The sequence below is a fragment of the Paramormyrops kingsleyae genome, chromosome 22 (genome assembly GCF_048594095.1).
Source record: "Paramormyrops kingsleyae isolate MSU_618 chromosome 22, PKINGS_0.4, whole genome shotgun sequence".
NCBI classification, from domain to species: domain Eukaryota; kingdom Metazoa; phylum Chordata; class Actinopteri; order Osteoglossiformes; family Mormyridae; genus Paramormyrops; species Paramormyrops kingsleyae.
In genome coordinates, this window is record NC_132818.1 from 16056649 (window position 1) to 16077931 (window position 21283).

The window sequence follows — 21283 nt, forward strand, 5'->3', positions numbered from 1 at the left end:
GCGGTTGGTGGTTTTGAATTAAAAGGTACTAGTAATTATTCAATAGTAAATAAGTCTCATAACCTAGAGTTTATCTCTACATACGTTTCCAGATTTAAAAATTTGTATTTGAGGCCATTCACCAGTAGATGGTACTGTTTCGCCATGCTGGGTATTAATTTTCCAACCCAGGTGGAAAAACGCAGCCAGAGGTAGGGAAGCTGATCCACAAAAAGCCGGTATTGGTGCGGATTTTTGGGATGATCTCTCAATCAGCCAATAACGGTGGGTCTCCAGGGCTGGAGTAGAGAACCACTGTTTTATTATTGGCTAATCGAGAAGTCATCCCAAAAACCCTAACCCGCAGCAGCTCCCTATGCATCAGGTTCTAAGAGTCTTGAGACTTTGCAAAAAACTTGGGAAATATTGACAATCAAATAGCTACACTTATATAAATCATCACACATACACACAAAAGTACAACAGCACAGGCTAAACATACAACATATAAATGAATGGAGACATCAACCTTGGTAATTAACATAATGTGAAATCTCTTTAAGTATAATATATAAATTAGCTTTAATTGAAAAGAAGTCAAGGACTACAAAAAACATTTGTCAAAAACGTCAAATGATAGAAAACTTGGCAACATTCATATTCAGAGACGCTAATGTCCCCAGACAGCCCGGAAGCAAACTCAGAATCTTTTTATGTGTAACAGCAGTAATACGCTTTCAGATATGAATGGTGGGGGAGACCATTGTACACACAGTGTGCGATTTTTAGAAATAAAGTGAAACACAAGACCTTCACTTTCCACCTTTAAGAATTTACTGTGTGTGATGCTCATGGGAGTTTTACTCACAACAGTGTTCTGAGGGCAGAAGGAAGAATGATTGGTTATATCTCTGAACCAATCAAATTATAGAGGAGGTTGCTCCAAGCAACTAGAGGAGGCGGGACCAACCAATCTGATGTCTTGGTCCTACCTCCTGTAGTTGCTTGGACCCACCTTTTCTACAATCTAATTGGTTATCTCTCTGAACGACTCATTTTTCCTTCTGCCCTCGGAACATTTTTGTGTAAGTAAAATTCCCACAAGCGCATACAACAGCGTGAATGAAAGAATTTCTCGAGTTGTAACACACCTTTTATATTTAAAGTGAATGATGGGACCTAAGCCTAGTTACTCTTCTAAGCCTGGTTTAGCTTCTAAACTGTGGCTTAATTACCTTGCATACGGTCAAAAGATTAATTCCAAACAGTGCTAAATTTTGCCCCGTAGAGCGCAGAAATGGCAAGAAAGCTTCATGACCACAGCAGACTGCACCGTACCGTGAATGTGTGTGCTCACTGGCGAAGTGGTTTGCTCTTAATCGTCCAAACTTTTCCACAATACATTCCATGAGAAAGTGGACCCGATCAGCTGAGGGACAGCACTGAGGTCAGCTGGCCGTCTGCTAGTGGTTGTTCTCTTTCCTAAAGGAGCTCAATCATTTAACAAAAACCAATAGCATCTGAGGTGTCCATTTTGTGGCCATACTCCAGTCGGAGCCCCGGCACAAAGGTTTTTTGCGCTCAGAAAAGGGTAAGCGGAGCAATACAGGGAAGCTGGCAAGAGAACAGCTGTAACTGCGACACGGGATGGTTAACGATCCCTCAGATCTTCGACTCTCCTGTATAATCAGAGCTTCTGAAGGCCTATAAAAGGAAAGAAATGGTCCCAGAGTTAGTGTTTGAAGCGGGTCCAAATTTTAACAGTAAGAAATATGAAAATGTGTGGCTGGTCATGCATACTGTAGATTCTTTATTCAAGACCTCAAATTTTTAAATAATCTTTCAGGCAATAGGTATGTATTAGTGCTTAATGTGTGTGTGTGTGTGTGTGTCTACCTGTGAATTGCTGGACTTGTTACTGCTGAACTCTGAATACTTCTGAGGCCTGCAATTGGTCAGGAACCTGCTGTACTCCTCTCGTACCTGAGCCAAATGCCAACGAGTTAAAAAGACGTGCAAATCAGCAGAACTTTCTGGATTTTACAAACACAAACAGCACTCGGGCATCGGCAGTAGTGCCTGGCAGCGACTTGGCAAGCGTGACGGCAGCACGGACACTTCTAGACACATCAGTGAACGTTATGATTCTCAAGTTTAAGGTGCCGCCTGAACTTTAGCTTTACTGCAGACCCTGTGCATGGGCCAGACCTGTTTGGAGCCGAGGCAATGCATGACGAACACAAGGATCCCTTGGATGCTGCTGAAGATGGTGAAGAGGTAGGACATGACCAGTGTGTTCTTCTCGAACTGGAAGCAGCCAAAGACCCACATAGTGCCCAGGATGCAGAGTTGTGCTATAGCTGTGACTGTAAATGTCCTGCAGGTGGCAGCAGAGATACAACCATGTATACTGCATGTCTACAAACTACAAATATTGTTGAATGTAATTTGGGCCACTACCACAGCTGGCAGATACTGATGTTTCTAAATGGGCTTTTTTCTATTTTGGTTCCCTCAAAAAAAAAAAAAAAAAACTCCCTTATGTCAATCTGATTGTGAAATCATGTTACGTTCAACTGATAAAAATATTGCATAATGTTAACAGTAAACAATTAGCAAATAACACAGAGTGATGTCAGTGATGAACAGTAGTGACAGGAATGTGAGGGACTTACTTAATTTTCCGTAAACTGGAGAGGTCAGGGTTAAGGCTGGAAAATTTCTCTGCTAACTTCCACACCGTGATGATGAAGAAAAAAACATTCAGCTGTCAGAGAGAAAGAGAAGCGGCGTGACAGTGGCATTATGTAAACAGTCCGCCGTTAGCAATGCAGCTGCTCTTCCCCTGCCGTAGGCCTGCAGCTGTAACTCAATGCCCCCCCCCCAGAATCTGCAAGGCAGGATGGCAGTGCAGAGATGGGGTCCAAAACCACTGGACAGTGAGCACTTCCAGGCCAAAGACTAAAGACAAGCTTTGTGATGGTTTATAATGTGCAATGAGCCGGAACAGAATGATCCTTACTGTTAACCAGAACCCTTATGTCTTCTTCATGAAGAACATGGTGAAGGTAACCAATCGCACTGCACCGATGATAAAAAAATAAAAGAGACAAAAGAAATACTCACAATGATGATGACACAGACAGGGCCGAAGAAGCTCCAGATGAAATTGTCCTTTAGGCTCAACCAACAGCTACAACACAACAGAGGACACTTGAGAAACCCAACAAACACTACTGACGTTCATTGATGCCGGCAGTAGACCGTGACCACGGATGCATTGGGATGAGAGCCAGCTGGGTCTATAGACAACAATGCCACTCACTGGCGATCTGTTCCGTAGCCCTTTGCGTTGACGGAGGCGGATATCGCCACGATGACGGCGGGGATGCCATAGCCAGCGGCCAGCAAGTAGCGCTTCCGCAGTGTGGTGTTGAAGACCAGCATCACCATGCGGTAAAGCTGCACACCTTCCAGGCACATCCAGCAGAAGGCGGACAGGAAGAAGAAGTGGAGAAGGCCTGCTATGAAGCTACAGGCACCCTGATGGGCAACACGGCCAGAGATCATGCTATGAAGGAGGGCTTAGATACACCTACACACATATTATGACCTCAGTAGGGAAAATGGTGGAGATACATGCACAGGCTATGGTCGGAGGCTTCACCTTGTTCTCCGTTCTGGAAATTCCCACGAGGAAGACGAGGTAGGCGACGAACAGACTGATGCAGAGGTGAAGGTGGATGGTGTTGCGGGTCCCCTGGATGGATTTGCAGAAGTAGAAGGTGGCAATGCAGAGCAGTAGGCAGAGCAGCGACAGGAACAGCCCCACCCACGAGATCAACTGCAACTCGAATGTGTCCTGTGGGGGAGATTAGATGCTGTTAGGAGGTAGCTGTCATGAGGACATACAAATGCAGCACCAGTCGGAAGTCTGGATACACTTGCTTGTAAAGCATATGACTTGATTTTAGCCACTATATGAACAAAAGTATTGGGACACATGGCCATTGTACCTACAGGAACTTTTATAACATTCATATTCACAGAAACTATATGGACAAAAGAAGTGTGTAATATTGGGACAAACCTCTTAATCATTGAAGTCAGGTGTTTCATTCAGACCCATTGCCACAGGTGTACAAAAGAATCTAGCTAAGCACCTAAATCCATAGTCATCAATATGGAGTTTGCTGCTTTGCAGTCATAACAGCTTCCACTGTTCTCGGAAGGCTTTCCAAGATTTTGGAGTGTGTCTGTGGGAATGTTTGTCCATTTATCGAGAAGAGCATTTGTGAGGTCAGGCACCGATTTTAGACGTGAAGGTCTGGCTCACAATCTCTGTTCTAGTTCATCCCAAAGGTATTTGATAGGGTTGAGGTCAGGGCTCTGTGTGGGTCAGTCAAGTTCTTCCACACCAAGCTCACCCAACCATGTCTTTATGGACCTTGCTTTGTGCACTGGTGCACAGTCATGCTGGAACAGAAAAGGGCCTTCCCCAAACTGTTCCCACAAAGTTGGAAGCATAGAATTGTCCATGATGTCTTGGTATTCTGACGCATTAAGAGTTCCCTTCACTGGAACTAAGGGCCCAACCCCTGAAAAACACCCCCATACCATTATCCCTCCTCCACCAAACTTTACAGTTGGCACAATGCAGTCGGGCACAGTTTTTGTACTGGAGTTAATGCCAGAGGAAGTTTGCAGTTGAGTCCACAGTGCTCTGTCACTTCACGTGGTCTGCCACTTCATGGCTGAGTTTCTGGTGTTCTTTAATGCTTAACCTTTGCGAAAATACCACTTACAGTTGACCATGGAATACCTAGCAAGGAAGAAATTTCCCAAACTGACTTATTGCAAAGGTGGCATCCTATGACAGCACCACGCTTGAATTCACTGAACTCTTCAGAACGACCCATTCTTTCACAAATGTTTGCTAACCTGACTGCATGGCTAGGTGCTTGATTTTATACACCTGTGGCAATGGGTCTGAATGTAACACCTGAATTCAATGATTAAGAGATCTGTCCCAATGCTACATACTAGCTTCGTCCAACTTTTACCATATTCCATAAATAGTATAAATCTAGATCTTTTTGTTCGATGGAACACAGTACTATATATAAAGAGGAAATACTAGTTTGAGGTTTGTGGTGCTCGACTCACCTCTATGTCATAGAGCGCCATCAAGACAGCGAAGCTGCTGAGGTGGGTGCAGTTGCAGATGGTGTGGTTGGGGTTTGACGTCACCATCGTGCAGCCCACCGGAGACCAGCCTCCACCCCCGAGGCTGGCGTTCCAGAACACACACACAGGCTTTCCCTTCTCAGCGAACTGCGTGTGGCTGAAGTCAAACGTGACCGGTTCCTGTAGTTCTCGAGTGTTCCTGTTGCTAACGCTGGCCGTCACCACCTTGGAGATGATCTGGTACCCTCTCACTTGGCTCATTTTGCCCATCCCATGGAAGAAGCCATTGGTGGACTTCTCCAGGCTGTTGTAGCTGAGCAGGGAGGTGAAGGCAAACCCTGAAGATAGACACATGACAGTTAGGAAGGGTGATTTTCCAGAATACTAAGATAACGTAAAGTTGCAAAAGTCATGTGTTAGTGGTCAAAACAGAAGGTAAAGTGTGATGAAATACAGAGACGGAGGGAACCTGGGTATTTGTCGATCGCTCCTGCGGCTGTCTCCCAGTGAGTATCCAGTCTGGTGTACTGGGATGACAAGCTGACTGGACCCTGAGGCGGCACTGTGCTTCTGTTCACCAGAATCTCCACCTCTGCCCAGAGAGGATTACTGTTAATTGTTCTGTTATTGGCACGTTCTTCTTTTCTAACCTGTTATGTTTAATATGACGGAGTTATATTACTGTGTTATTTTTATTATCATTATCATTATTATTATTATCATAATACTGATTTAGTGATGACATAACAGCTGTTTAGGTTCTGGAAGGCACCACAAACCCCAGAACAGCACAGGATGGGCAGAATTTCATTCCCGACTCCCAAACCTCATTAGAACTTTACTATTCGTCATTCCACCTGCATTTCGGAATAGATAATTTGACAGTGTGTTTTCATAATGACACTGCAGTGCCATCACGAGGGATTCGGAGCACTTTCAGGTAATGCTTCTGCGCTACTCGTCGAACAATCACCTGCTTAATGAAGTGAAATTGAATCCTTAATGAGGGTTGGAATGAATTTTAACCGATATCCTGATTGTCCCTAACATTACAGCTATCCTAGGAACTGAAAGTCAATTAAAAAAATGCTGTAATCTGAAATGGCAATGGGACAGCACAAAAAAATACAATCACGCCGGGAAAGTTTAGTCTTTGTGGAAAGTTCCATTTATGTGTTTTCAGTAGTTGGTGATCTGGTGAATGAGCAGGTGTAGGATATAAAGCAGGAGACTCCCTGGATATCAACGGGACATCGAGGCGCCCAGTCTAATCCACTGACATCACACACATTTGCAGTATTTGGTTCTGGTAGGAAAACACACACACACACACACACACACTGAACAGAAAGAGCCCACAAACCCAATGAGCCTCAAGAACTCTAATTATGGTCACATACTCCACCATATGACCACATAACACCCCTTCTTTTTGTTCTTTAGTGCCTTCGTTTTGCACTTGAAACACAGCTTACATTTCTATCTCCTCATAGGGCTCAAAACAGCTGCTTATATCTGCCGTAAAGTGTGGACAGAACAAGTACAAATGTGACAATGAATAGCACAACACCAAATGAGTATTTTTAAGTATGCTTTAGAGTTAGTGTAGTAGATTAGACCCACATTGCCGGTTGGGTCCCTGAAATCCTTAAGTTACTCCTGCGCTAAGTCAGCTAAGTTACTACATTCAATTCAATGAATTTTTATATAGCGCCCTTTCCAACACAATACGCCCCAAATCACATAACGAAAATTCAGCAAGAGCGTTACAAGCTGAACCCATTAAAGAATAGCATCACAGACTGGCATAACAATGACTGATGGTGCACAAGTTCAAAGATAATGGACTTTCCCTACTCTTCACAGTAAATTTCCCCACCAAAAGGCCAAAAAACTACCTCACCTCCCACAACCCTGCCTCCACCCAACCCCCAGCGAATGTAACTAGAATGTAACTAAATCTGCATGAAGTTTGCAGGAACTCCGCTCCGGGTCGTGGTTCGGGGCATGTACCTGTGTGGTTGGATGCCATCTGGGTCCGAGGCTCCTTCAGCAGCAGAGTGACCATGAAGATGGCGTTCTCGGTCAGGGCCAGCAGTCTGCTCACCTTCTTGTTGTCACCCAGTGGCCCAGATGAGAGTAACTTATCTATCATAGACAGCAGCATCTTCAGAGTGAAAGGATGAAAGAAAGAGAGAATCAACTGTGTTTCTTTTAGCCGAGACGGGTCAGTGACGCACATGCGTGAAGGTTAATTACCTCTAACAGCATTTCTCCACTTCCTCCTCCTCTAGTCGTCTTTTTCAATGCCAAGCATTTGGATCTGAAGAATGTCAACTCTTTTGCAAGCTCTGGTAGGGTCTTGGAAGAAGATAATGACAGGTGACAAAACTCAGACGCTGGTCGAGAGCAGATTTATTTCGATGCCATGTCGCCCATTCACATTCATGTGCCTACCTGTTTGGTGACATTATCAGGCTGGAACTGGTCACAGTTCAGGGCTGTAGGAGCAAATAGCAGAGGCTCAGTGAATCCAGTCAAGCCACTTGGCTTCCTCCCTCTTGTTCCCCCCTCCCCCAGTCACTAGAGGACTAAGGATCACAAACTCAATCACAGAGGGGGGGGGGGCAAAATTAAAAACTGGGCTTAATTTGAGGGCCAAACCAGATCAGTATTTATGAAGAACAGTCTTAAATTCACCATGTTTAGTCAGACGTATTATGACGGATTATTCATACAGAAATGTGAACTTAACTTCTCCCAAGAAATCTTACAATTCAGAACCAACCAAACTTATAGATTAAACAAACAAATGACATTAAACGGAAAATACACCAGTGGCATACATTTTTTAGTACACCTAAAATATTAATGAGATGCGTCCTGTGACAAGTTAGTAATCTGTATAAATTTGGCATATCCTTACTAGGGTAGGGAACTGAAAGTAGGTTACAACTTAGAACTGATAAGAAAATACCTGGTACCGGATACCTAATTTCTTCTTTCGAATTTCGATTTTGCTTATCAGTTTCTAAACACTACATATCTACAACAACATGCGTGGCCACCTGCCAGGACCTGAATTAGGTGAATATGTGATGCATCAACGCGCAACAAGCTAGCATGCGTGACAACAGTGTGAAACACAAACACTGAATGGTGAAAAGTTTGTAAACTTAGGTTAGGTTTGTATAATCACCTCAGCTCAGCCAAAATAAACACATTCATTTAACAGGGTGTTACTTTATTTACTTCTGCCAGTTCACTCATTTGTTAGCTATTCAATGTAAAACTTTCCAACTACTATCCTTGGTGAATTGTTTACAAAAAATAGTGCAATAGGCCTCAAACACGGATCGTGGCAAATGCTGAGAAGTGGGGGTTCGCTGCACTAGACAGGAAAAGGATAAAGTAGAGAGCAATACAGGCATGAAACTAATAAGCTATTCAAAGGGTTGTACATGCAACCTATCCAGACATTTAAGGCAGCAGGGGATCGATCTGAAAGAGCGCACTGTGTTTGACGCCTTACGGCCTCCGAGCCCAAATGAACCATCTGCAGCCGCGGGTAACACTAGCACCTCACAAGCAGGGACAGCCAGCCGCGATGCACCACTCTCATTGGTATTAAAGGGGAAGATGCGCGATGCACCACTCTCATTGGCATTAAAGGGGAAGATGCGCGATGCACCACTCTCATTGGCATTAAAGGGGAAGATGCGCGATGCACCACTCTCATTGGCATTAAAGGGGAACATGCGCGATGCACCACTCTCATTGGCATTAAAGGGGAAGATGCGCGATGCACCACTCTCATTGGTATTAAAGGGGAACATGCGCGATGCACCACTCTCATTGGCATTAAAGGGGAACATGCGCGATGCACCACTCTCATTGGCATTAAAGGGGAAGATGCGCGATGCACCACTCTCATTGGCATTAAAGGGGAAGATGCGCGATGCACCACTCTCATTGGTATTAAAGGGGAACATGCGCGATGCACCACTCTCATTGGCATTAAAGGGGAACATGCGCGATGCACCACTCTCATTGGCATTAAAGGGGAAGATGCGCGATGCACCACTCTCATTGGTATTAAAGGGGAACATGCGCGATGCACCACTCTCATTGGCATTAAAGGGGAAGATGCGCGATGCACCACTCTCATTGGCATTAAAGGGGAACATGCGCGATGCACCACTCTCATTGGCATTAAAGGGGAAGATGCGCGATGCACCACTCTCATTGGTATTAAAGGGGAACATGCGCGATGCACCACTCTCATTGGCATTAAAGGGGAAGATGCGCGATGCACCACTCTCATTGGCATTAAAGGGGAAGATGCGCGATGCACCACTCTCATTGGTATTAAAGGGGAAGATGCGCGATGCACCACTCTCATTGGCATTAAAGGGGAAGATGCGCGATGCACCACTCTCATTGGTATTAAAGGGGAACATGCGCGATGCACCACTCTCATTAGCATTAAAGGGGAAGATGCGCGATGCACCACTCTCATTGGCATTAAAGGGGAAGATGCGCGATGCACCACTCTCATTGGCATTAAAGGGGAAGATGCGCGATGCACCACTCTCATTGGTATTAAAGGGGAAGATGCGCGATGCACCACTCTCATTGGCATTAAAGGGAAGATGCGCGATGCACCACTCTCATTGGTATTAAAGGGGAAGATGCGCGATGCACCACTCTCATTGGCATTAAAGGGGAAGATGAGCGACGCACCACTCTCATTGGCATTAAAGGGGAAGATGCGCGACGCACCACTCTCATTGGCATTAAAGGGGAAGATGCGCGATGCACCACTCTCATTGGCATTAAAGGGGAAGATGCGCGATGCACCACTCTCATTGGCATTAAAGGGGAAGATGCGCGATGCGCCACTCTCATTGGCATTAAAGGGGAAGATGCGCGATGCACCACTCTCATTGGCATTAAAGGGGAAGATGCGCGATGCGCCACTCTCATTGGCATTAAAGGGGAAGATGCGCGATGCGCCACTCTCATTGGCATTAAAGGGGAAGATGAGCGACTCACCACTCTCATTGGCATTAAAGGGGAAGATGCGCGACGCACCACTCTCATTGGCATTAAAGGGGAAGATGCGCGACGCACCACTCTCATTGGCATTAAAGGGGAAGATGCGCGATGCACCACTCTCATTGGCATTAAAGGGGAAGATGCGCGATGCACCACTCTCATTGGCATTAAAGGGGAAGATGCGCGATGCGCCACTCTCATTGGCATTAAAGGGGAAGATGCGTGATGCGCCACTCTCATTGGCATTAAAGGGGAAGATGAGCGACTCACCACTCTCATTGGCATTAAAGGGGAAGATGCGCGACGCACCACTCTCATTGGCATTAAAGGGGAAGATGCGCGACGCACCACTCTCATTGGCATTAAAGGGGAAGATGCGCGATGCACCACTCTCATTGGCATTAAAGGGGAAGATGCGCGATGCACCACTCTCATTGGCATTAAAGGGGAAGATGCGCGATGCGCCACTCTCATTGGCATTAAAGGGGAAGATGCGCGATGCGCCACTCTCATTGGCATTAAAGGGGAAGATGCGCGATGCACCACTCTCATTGGCATCAAAGGGGAAGATGCGCGATGCGCCACTCTCATTGGCATTAAAGGGGAAGATGACCAAAAAAAAATTGAGGAGTGTCACAGAGCGGTGACAGCATTTGGTTTGGTTTGGTTGCAGGCAGGAGTTGTGCGCTGAATGCACTTTAGTTATCATTTTACTCCCATTGCTACTGGGACATTCTGAATGTTCAGAATAAAGATATTTTTGTTATCTAAACATTTATCCTGCTTTTTTTAGCCTTATGGAATTGAAATGGCACCACACAAAGCCACAACACTTTAATGCCTTTATTGAAAGCGTTTCAATATGCGTGGGAACAAATTAATACAACATGACCATGATTTAGCTAAGATGTTTTCCGCAAGTAACTTGTCACATCCGAGGGTAACGCCGCTTGCGTCAGATGAAAAAACCGAAATAGAATGTGAGCGCTCGTTATCTCGTTTTTCCATTTTTGCTTTGGTGAACCAAAATGACAAGATAGATAATGACTTGTTTTTCCATTTCCGATTTTGTGCTCAGATCAAACATAGAAAACAGATAATAAGTGACAATAACATTTCACTTCCTTCTCAAACCTCTTCAAAAACCTCCCCTGCAATCTGCCCGACTGTCAGCAATAATAGTCTCCGGCATCCTGGACCAATAATATAGACCAGCCGCTGCATTTCCGTTGCGGTCCACTTCCGCTGTGTGAATCGGAATTAATAAAATTCAAACGATACCCAACCCTAATCCTTATGTTTATTAAATTTGGTTCGTGCTACGTACTACTGTTATGGTATATAATGGAAGCGATAAGCACTGATCTAGTGGTGAGGAAAGCGACAGCTCAACAGTCACAACATCTTTTGAAAGAGGAGATGTTGTGGATAAATAAAGGCAAAAAGACGTCGGTGGTTTTCTTAAACGTAAATGAATTCATACAGATTACTAATATTTTAGCCGCACTAATAATCTGTTTGTCAAACTGTAGGTGTAAGTAAATGTCCGTATAGTTACGAAAACCCGGCATCCAGACAAATGTTTCGCCCGTCATCTGAAGCCCTGGTGATGATTACGCATGCACTATTTAATCACGAGTACATCACAATGTGATATCGTGCAACCCTACCTTGATTGACGTGTCAACATGCCAGCTATCGCTGTGCAATCTGGGATTTGTAATGCTAGTGATGTGGGTGGTATATACCGGCGGAGGTGTGATAGGTACAAGATGTGTATTATCATGCATACAATTGGATACAATTGTACCATGGGCTGGATGTGGCCCAAGTCCTTGAGTTTGACACCCCTGGTCTATGCTAAACAACCATGAAAGGCAGGGGTCAGCGGTCTCTCACCCACACAAGGCGCCTTAGTGTCGCCATATAGGTGGAATCCAGGATGACAATCGCAGCGATAGCTGCCTGGCTGGTTCTGGCAAGTCCCCCCCACTCCACATCTGGACACGTTAGTTGCACATTCATCAATATCTGGAAAGAGAAGAGACGTGTCCAGTCAGAAGTCTGGATACACTAGCATGTAAAGCACTTAACCACTTCCTTCACAACACGGTAAACAGAACTCAAATCCCTCTCTTAAGCTGTTCTTGTCACTATGGGATGTATCGGCATTAAATGGGGATTCTTATTAACTGATCAGGTGGTGTGGTGGCACTGCGAGGAGCACTGGGGCATTTTTAGATCCAGTTCCTTGGCTGGAGGGAGGCGAGGTTCACGGGCTGGACTTTCAGGTCACCTGAGCTGATAAAGAATTAGTGTTTCTGCACAAAGTCTGTCCTGCTCACGAAATAAATAATAAAATAAAATTCAAACGATACCCAACCCTAATCCTTATGTTTATTAAATTTGGTTTGTGCTACGTCCTACTGTTATGGTATATAATGGAAGCGATAAGCACTGATCTAGTGGTGAGGAAAGCGACAGCTCAACAGTCACAACATCTTTTGAAAGAGGACATGTTGTGGATAAATAAAGACAAAAAGACGTCGGTGGTTTTCTTAAATGTAAATGAATTCATACAGATTACTAATAATCTGCTTGTCAAACTGTAGGTGTAAGTAAATGTCCGTATAGTTACGAAAACCCGGCATCCAGACAAATGTTTCGCCCGTCATCTGAAGCCCTAGTGATGATTACGCATGCACTATTTAATCACGAGTACATCACAATGTGATATCGTGCAACCCTACCTTGATTGACGTGTCAACATGCCAGCTATCGCTGTGCAATCTGGGATTTGTAATGCTAGTGATGTGGGTGGTAAATACCGGCGGAGGTGTGATAGGTACAAGATGTGTATTATCATGCATACAATTGGATACAATTGTACCATGGGCTGGATGTGGCCCAAGGTCCTTGAGTTTGACACCCCTGGTCTATGCTAAACAACCATGACAGGCAGGGGTCAGCTGTCTCTCACCCACACAAGGCGCCTTAGTGTCGCCATATAGGTGGAATCCAGGGTGACAATCGCAGCGATAGCTGCCTGGCTGGTTCTGGCAAGTCCCTCCCGCTCCACATCTGGACACGTTAGCTGCACATTCATCAATATCTGGAAAGAGAAGAGACGTATCTGGTCCTCCACCAAGAGAGACATGATGGCCTTTAAAAGAAACACTGCATAGACTCTACCAGTCAGAAGTCTGGACACACCAGCGTGTGAAGCATTTCTCTCGGTTTCAACTGTGTTACTTTTAGTAAAAGGCTGCAGGGCAATTAAATACAAATCAAACATTACAGCGACCAAGAGAAATCAACATCTGAAAACTTTCTCAGATTTTTGACACTTCAAATCAGCTCCCTTTTGCTTTGAGGACAGTACTGCAGACTTTTGTTATTCTTTCAACCAGCTTCCACATGTAGCCCCCTGGAATGCTTCTCCAAGAGTCCTGAAGGAATTTCCAAGCCGCCTACTTTGCTTTTACACTTTGATCCAACTCATCCCAAACCAGCTCTATATAGTTTAGGTGGCGGGTGGGGGGTGTCAGGGTCTGTACCGTCAACCCTGCCCTTCGCGTCTCCTCCCCGTTTAGCCAGCAGGTGGTGCTGGCTATCCTGTCCGCCTCCTTGTCACATGCCCCTTAAGTCCCTAGTGTGTTTCCCCTTATCCCTGGACTGCCACATATCTCAGTGGCCTCAGCCTGTGGTTCAGAAACTGAGTACCTGCTGGTTATGGGTTTGAGACTGGCCTCATGTGTTTATTAGATTTTATTTGGGTTTCCGTTTCCCCCAGTTTATGTTCTGTTTGGTTCCCTTGGTCGTAGGTTTTCCCTGTGTGTATTTTTGTTCCAAGTTAAGTTTCCTAGTGTAGTAATTCCTAGTGTATGATTAGTGTTCTTGATCAGTGTTTTCTACGTCTCTTAGTTCTCTGTTTAATTAGTGTTTCTTTCTGTTTCTCTTTGTTCTTCTGCCTCAGTTGAGTGGTTAATTGATTATGTTTTACACCTGTTCCTCGTTTGCCCCAGTTTTCAATGTGTATTTAAGTGCCTGTCCTGCTCTGTTCTCCAGTCAGTCATTTAGGGTTGTGTTACTGTGTGCTGGAAGTTCTGTCCCCCTTGCCTGTCCTTGAGCCTTTTGGTTTTTGTTAGTGTGACCCTTAAATCCTATATTGTTGGCTGAGCACTCACACTGGGCTCATGCTCACAATCTGAAAAGAACTAACATTTATGATCTAAATCATGCATTGAATTAGACCAAACGTGACCTCACTTTGCCTGACAGGGAGCTTGGGCATCAAATGAACTTGGATATAAAGGATTTCTGCGGGAATTTATAATAATTTTGCTAACATCAAATTCAAATAGCACCTCTGGATGAGAATAGGGGAATACTGTCTCGTTAGATAAGAGGGGTGAGTATAGAATGTAGAAAAGAAGTATGTGGAAGCATTTTGACTGGGTTTCATGATAAGTTACACAAGTTACTTCTTGTCTGCAGGCCAGATGATGACTCCTGGACCTGCTGAAAACATCTGCTGCCCCCCCTCCCCCAGTCACATAACTTTAATGTCCCCGCATCTTGTCCTTACCCTCACAGCTGGTACGGTTACTAGAGCTGAATCCTGGTTTGCACTTGCAGTAATAGGATCCTATTGTATTGAAACAGTCATAATTTTGACCACAGATGTCCGGCTCTTTGTCACACTCGTTAATATCTGCAAGAGAGACAGAATGATGCTTGTTGCCATGACAATTACAACTGTCTTGCCAAAATTACGTACAATCCAGTGATTACCCATACAGATATTTGATACCTCACCTTCGCACTGCCCTGTGATGGCAGTGAAGGTTTCGGATGTCGATTTAAAGCCAGTGTCACACTGGCAGTAGTAGCTGCCCACAGTATTGAAACATGTTGCATTATCGCCACAGTATGTAATGGAGTCTTTGCACTCGTCATCATCTGTTTGTGAGGAGAAATCGGACAGGAAGGCAGCTGAGACACTGGCTAACAGTTTGGTTTCAATTACACAAAGATGGAAATTGCTGATGTAAAAAGAACACTATACGTTACACACCTACACAGAGTTTTGTTTGACGATCTTTCACATAGCCTGTAGGACATCTGTTACAGGAAGACATCCTCAGCAAGCCAAAAATGACCCCTGACACAAGGAGAGAAGCGACGGTTAGTGTCAGTCCTGGTGGCTGACATCACCACTGCATTTGCGGAGTCTGTGCCAAAACTCATGCGTCTCCTAGGCATCAAAGATCATCCAAATAAAACATTACAGGCTATTTATAGCTCTGGGTTTTCATGAGAAAAGCGCTCCAACCTGCTGTGGTCGGTCGGTCGGTCGACATTTATGTGCAGAGGTGTCGAGCCGTGCAAGCAGACCAGTAGCCAGAAAAAAGATTGTGGGGTGTCAACCCTACCAAAAGGTTTTGGGGGGGGGGGGGGGGGGGGATTTCACACTGACTGATGGAGGTCCCCCTCTGTAGATTTCGCTAACCAGGAGGCTGAAGCATATCAAATTCTCAACTTTACTACTTAACTACGTGTTTGATATTGTACATCCATACTAGACAGTGGGCATTATGAATATTATGCACATATTTTTAATATACATACAGCAGGAGTGCAACAGAACCAGTGATAAGGAGAAGGTTTTCTTTGCATGGATGCCAGCATGCGTAAATATTATTAAAGTCTCACATGTGCAGTCCCCCCCCCCCATGGGTGGGATAGCATTCAATTGTAGGGCACATTCAAGCACTCACATACACAATCGGAGATATCAAATGGCCTAAATGTAGGTCTTCGGAGATCATGAAGAAACCAGAGTATCAGAAATACACCAACACAAACAGGGAGAACATACAAACTTCACATACACAGAGCAGAGGTGGAGTTCAAAGCACCCAACCATGAAAATGTAAGGCAGTGCTACCCAATGAACCACCTGTATGCACACAACAGAGAAACAAACACTGGTCCTACAGCCCATCGTACAGGACCCTTAGCTCCAACATTGGGTCATCCATCTCTGTCCATTCATATATCAACCAACTGTATTAAGAAGCATTAGTTATTGCCATCCATCCATCCATTCTCAGAAACCGCTTGTCCTATTCAGGGTCACTGGGGGGTCCGGAGCCTATCCTGGAGACTACGGGCACAAGGCAGGGAACAACATAGGATGGGGCACCAACCCATCGCAGGGCACACACACACCATTCACTCACACATGCACACCTACAGCCAACTTGGTAAATTAGCCTCAGCATGTTTTTGGACTGAGAGGGGAAACTGTTACTGGAGAGAGGAAGTGAATCGGAGTGTGATGTAAAATGATCAGGGCACTCTAGAGCAAACTGCTGCCGGGTGAAGATTTCATAAGCATGTCCTGTTATCTTTGTGGTCATTTGGAAACAAACAGGGTGCAAAAAATGCTTTGTTTTTACAGGCAGTGTTTCAGGAATTTCAAGTAAATATCACATTCCGTCTAACACGGATTGTAAAATAATTATAATAATACATACTAATGTGATGTATTTAATACATGTGTGGCCATTATACCAACAGGAAATGAAATTCCATTTTAAATCCATTGGCATTAATATGTAGTTGCCCCCCCTTTGCAGCTGAAACAGCTGCCACTCTTCTGGGAAGGCTTTCAGTAAGATTATAGTGTGTCTGTGGGGATTTTTGCACATTCATACAGAAGAGCATCTGTGAGGTCAGACACCGATGTTACACATGTAGGCCTGGCTGCAGTCTCCATTCTAGTTCATCCAAAAGGTGTTCCACGGGGCTGAGGTCTTCCCCACCAAACTCACCTAACCCTTTATGGACCTTGCTTTGTGCAATGGGGCACAGTCATGCTGGAACTGAAATGGACCTTCCCCGAACTGTTCCCACAAAGATGGAAGCATAGAGTTGCCAAAATGTCTCGGTGCACTGAAGCATTAAGGGTTCCCTTCACTAGAACTAAGGGGTCTAGGCCAACCCCTGAAAAACAACAATTACAGTTTGGTTCCCAGGTTTTGGTTCCCGTTTCCGGCTTCACGGTATACCCCATCTGAGAACCCCCCCGCACGCCGCGCTCCGGAACCTCATACCCCAGTAATGGCGTCGGTTCCCATGGCTACCTGCCTTCTGCTGTGCCCCGTTGTACTGACGTAGGGGTCTGCTGTGTGGGTGACATGGTTCCGCAGCTGTGTCTAATCAGATCTATTTACGTGTGTATTTATATATATATATATTAGGGTGGTCCAAAATTAACAACTTCACACAGCTTTCCCTCCACAACCCTAATTTTATTCTTCCCCTTATTACAAATGTGTCTGCCAAATTTTATTATGATTGGTCATTATTTAGAGGTCGCTCAAGCTGGTAGTAATGCAACACTGCAACAGCTATATTGTATTGTGTAATTGTATGCAATAAAACAAGGAAAACATGCAGTAAACAGAATTAGAATTTCCATGAGTGAAAAAGAACAGAAGAAACATGTCAAATTAGCTGATACTATCTTGGATTCAGGTTGTCTGGACTCTTACTGTTATATATTGTCCCATAACGTTCTAATGTTCTTTATCATCAGTGTCGCACTGTTGCTGTCCCGACTCCGTTTTCAGAAGGGTAGACTTGGCGCAGGTTGGATATTTCTTTCTGTGTCTTTCAACCAAACGTAGGAGATACTGCTTCTGCTCCTCGTTCTTGGTCAGGGATGAATTGTATTGCTGCATCAATGCAATGGCTCTCTCTGCACAATCATTCACGACCTTCATTTTTGACGCTGCTGTTTGAAGTTCCTGGTACGAAGGGTCGTCATTCCATTCTCTTGGGTCCTTAGCCAAGAAATTTTGCGCCTTCATCTTCCCATTTAATGACAGTACTTGCAATTAAAGAGATGATAATTTTTTCATTTGATTTTACCCTGGAATTTTGGCAAATTGTCTTAATCTGAGTCCACAACAAACTTGTGGGACCTTGAGCGACCTCTAAATGTAGTTCAATTTGCTCCATATTTACATCATATCTTTACTACATCTGATAGAACATATTTAAACTTGTGGAGGTGGGTTTTAATGAAATTCAAAATTTTCCATAGTGCCGTGGACCGCCCTAATATATATATATATTTTTATATATATATATATATACATACACACACACACGCAGGGGCGGGCCAAAAGTAAGTATACAGTTTTTCTTTTACGTGACACACTTTAGCACACAAATCCTGGTTAGCATTAAGGTCCAAAAATGCTCCCTCCGTTCATCTACTGCGTGGGGCTTCCTCTGAAAAACTCTACTACACCCCCAAAAAAGAGTCCATGGATGTCCGGTCGGGTGAACGAGGTGGCCAGTCAATGCTGCCATGTCGACTGGACAAGATCCAGGAATGTATCAACGTTGCCGGAAGGGTTTCAAACACCCAAGAGACTAAACATGACCCAGTCAAGTACTGTAAAATAAAACCTGCATACAGGTGTTGCTTGTTCATCAGAACGTAACCCCATCGTAAGTGGGAAATATCTTAAGTCGAATATGAATATGATACGATGAGTAAATACCTACTGTCATTCAATAAGTAAATAATTATTGTAACTGATTAAATATCAGTAATTGAAAAGTAAATAAATTAATGCAAGTTTATTTGGTTACATAAAAAAAATCAGTACAATACGTTGGTAAAAACTGTATTAGATATTCATACTCGCGATCGCCGTGGCTGCGTGGACGCTGCCGTTGCTCGACATCGAACAGCGTATTGCTGGACGGAACAGATCGGAATTCAAAGTGGAGTCCTGATTGGGAATCACTATCGCACAGTCGTAAAGTTGAAATATTGTAAGTCGAACCATCGTAAAGCAAAGAGCATCTGTACCTACTGTAAAAAATAATTTTGTTATATACAAATTATATAAATTATACAAATTATTATATATATATTAATTGTAATTGTAATTATATTATGTATTTATATTATAATCATTATTAATTATATATATACGAACATACATAATATATACAGATATGTTCGTGTGGGGGTGGGGAGAGAGTCAGGGAAACGAACTATTTTGGTATCTGGTACCGCAAAGAAACATTGATACGAGAAATAGAGAAATTCTGTAAAACCATTTCGGTATGACATCATAGTTACAGATAAGGCTAGTTATGGAATCAGTTTAAAGTTTTGGACTTTCCAAAACGTTCAATGTATCACACTTAAAGGAATATCTCCGGCACCGGACCAAAACACCATCGTATCAACAAACTGATTCGGTGTCACTCTAGGCGGACTGAGGGGCAGTGATGGCGACCGCACTCCTGCCATTTCTAATGAAAAACAGTGACAAGGAGTCCAACTCACCCAGAGACAGAAGATACATCTTGGGATCCATCGTGAAACAAAAGAAGAAGTACAGAAATACTCCTGAATATAACACTGTTTACTTTGTGCTGTCCTCCCAGTTGTGCGTTCGGCTTAAATGCAATATATTATTATAACTGCTACTGAAATTCCTGCTTTCTGTGTGGGATCAGGTCCCAGTTTTCCCTTGTCGCCGGGAAAGTCTGACGCCCCGTAAGCCTTGGCAAACGGCCCGAGATCCGCTACCCGAGATCTGCTCTCCCCCGACAATATGCGCTCTTCTTTATTACTCCAACCAAACCCTCTCCCAACCACAGTGACCTCTTTCAAGCAGTGTGTCGAAAGTGCAACTAGAAGACACACCCGTAGCACGCCGTGGTCAAGTGAGGGGGGCGTGTGCAAATTCAGTGGGCTGTCTCTTTAAGGACAAACCGGCGCGATTGAATCATCGTGGAAAGTGCGTCAAAATTCGTCCAGACCAGATATTACATCACCTATTAAACCAGGCATTACAACGTTGTAAAGAATTAACTAATGAAACATTGTAATTAAATTTATTTAAATGCAAAACCGTATTTATACTTATATTAAATATTCAGATATAAAAAGTATACATTTGTATACTTATAAATGTATTTGTTGCCTAATACTGAGCATTTGTACTTCGGCAAACCGGTGTTCTGACAAAACATCCTACCTATCGAGACGTGCTATCGAGCCTTTCTGCGCATGTGCAGTTCCACCGTCTTGGGATTAGGGTTAGGTTTTAGGGGTTAGGGTTAGGGTTAAGGTAAGAGTTAGGGTTAGGGCTATCTATCAGCACTACGGTAGGATGTTTTGATAAAGTAGGACGTTTTGTCAGAACACCGGCTCACTGGGACATCCACACGAAATAAATATACTTATTAGGGTTTTCTTGGTTTCTGCTAAACCAGTAATTGTTTTGCTTTCTAAACCATTTATTTTTTCAGCAACCTAGTTTCCCTTCCTGTTTCAGTACATGTGAGCTTCACACGAGGGGTTATAGGGTCACAAGCTATTCGGCGTCTAGCAGAGAAGTTGTCTCTCATCGTGACACGGTGCCTGTGATTTTATGGTGATCATTAAGAATCAACGCTGATGAATTAACATCAACGGCGTCTTTGAGAGGGTTGTTTGATTCAAAATGTTACTGCAAACAGATCACCAGCTCCAAAACCCATATAGATAGACAAAAACCTATATATTTCTAAGCAGATACACAATATATATATGCATATATACACACATATATACATTTACAGTGCCCAGAGAAAGTCCTGGGGGCTTGCTTAATTCAGTAAAAGCATTGCAATGTTTTTGGTTTCATAACAAAAATCATTATTTATTTATTTTTTTTAACAAAAAAAGTACATATCACATTGGAAACAACTAGTAATTAAAGTAAAACATTCATTTCAAGTAGTAATAAACTGAACCCCAAATAAAAGTTCTTAAACAGCTGTTCTGAGTTCACTGACAAGCAGTCTGATTGGGTTCTTTCAATTAATAACACCTCTGCAATAACACAAAATGCCAAACCTTCCTCTTTAGTATCCCGTTGGGAGTCAATGACCACAATTGCAATTAATAGCAGAATGGCAAGAACAGAACTAAATATGTCCGTCAAAAAATGATGACGATAAAAAGAAAATGTCG

At 43.8% G+C, this 21283-nt stretch overlaps 1 protein-coding gene across 3 annotated transcripts; it reads right to left on the bottom strand.

The window, feature by feature from the left end:
* Positions 1-536: 536 nt before the first annotated feature.
* Positions 537-19995, bottom strand: adgre5a (adhesion G protein-coupled receptor E5a). 3 transcript variants are annotated; one of them, XM_072705197.1, is made up of 18 exons: positions 19607-19993; positions 15302-15388; positions 15043-15186; positions 14813-14938; positions 13205-13336; positions 12124-12255; positions 7624-7667; positions 7426-7527; positions 7180-7333; positions 5636-5758; positions 5146-5504; positions 3647-3841; positions 3305-3522; positions 3106-3172; positions 2655-2746; positions 2188-2356; positions 1876-1962; positions 537-1683 (listed from the first exon to the last, which is right to left on the bottom strand). In XM_072705197.1, exons 1-18 carry the CDS (start codon positions 19635-19637, stop codon positions 1642-1644), a joined length of 2304 nt encoding a protein of 767 aa, XP_072561298.1. In that variant the 5' UTR covers positions 19638-19993; the 3' UTR covers positions 537-1641. The 3 variants fall into 3 exon arrangements, with proteins under 3 accessions (XP_072561298.1, XP_072561299.1, XP_072561300.1); XM_072705198.1 differs by lacking the exon at positions 13205-13336 and having other exon boundaries at positions 19607-19995; XM_072705199.1 differs by lacking the exon at positions 12124-12255 and having other exon boundaries at positions 19607-19995.
* Positions 19996-21283: the final 1288 nt, after the last annotated feature.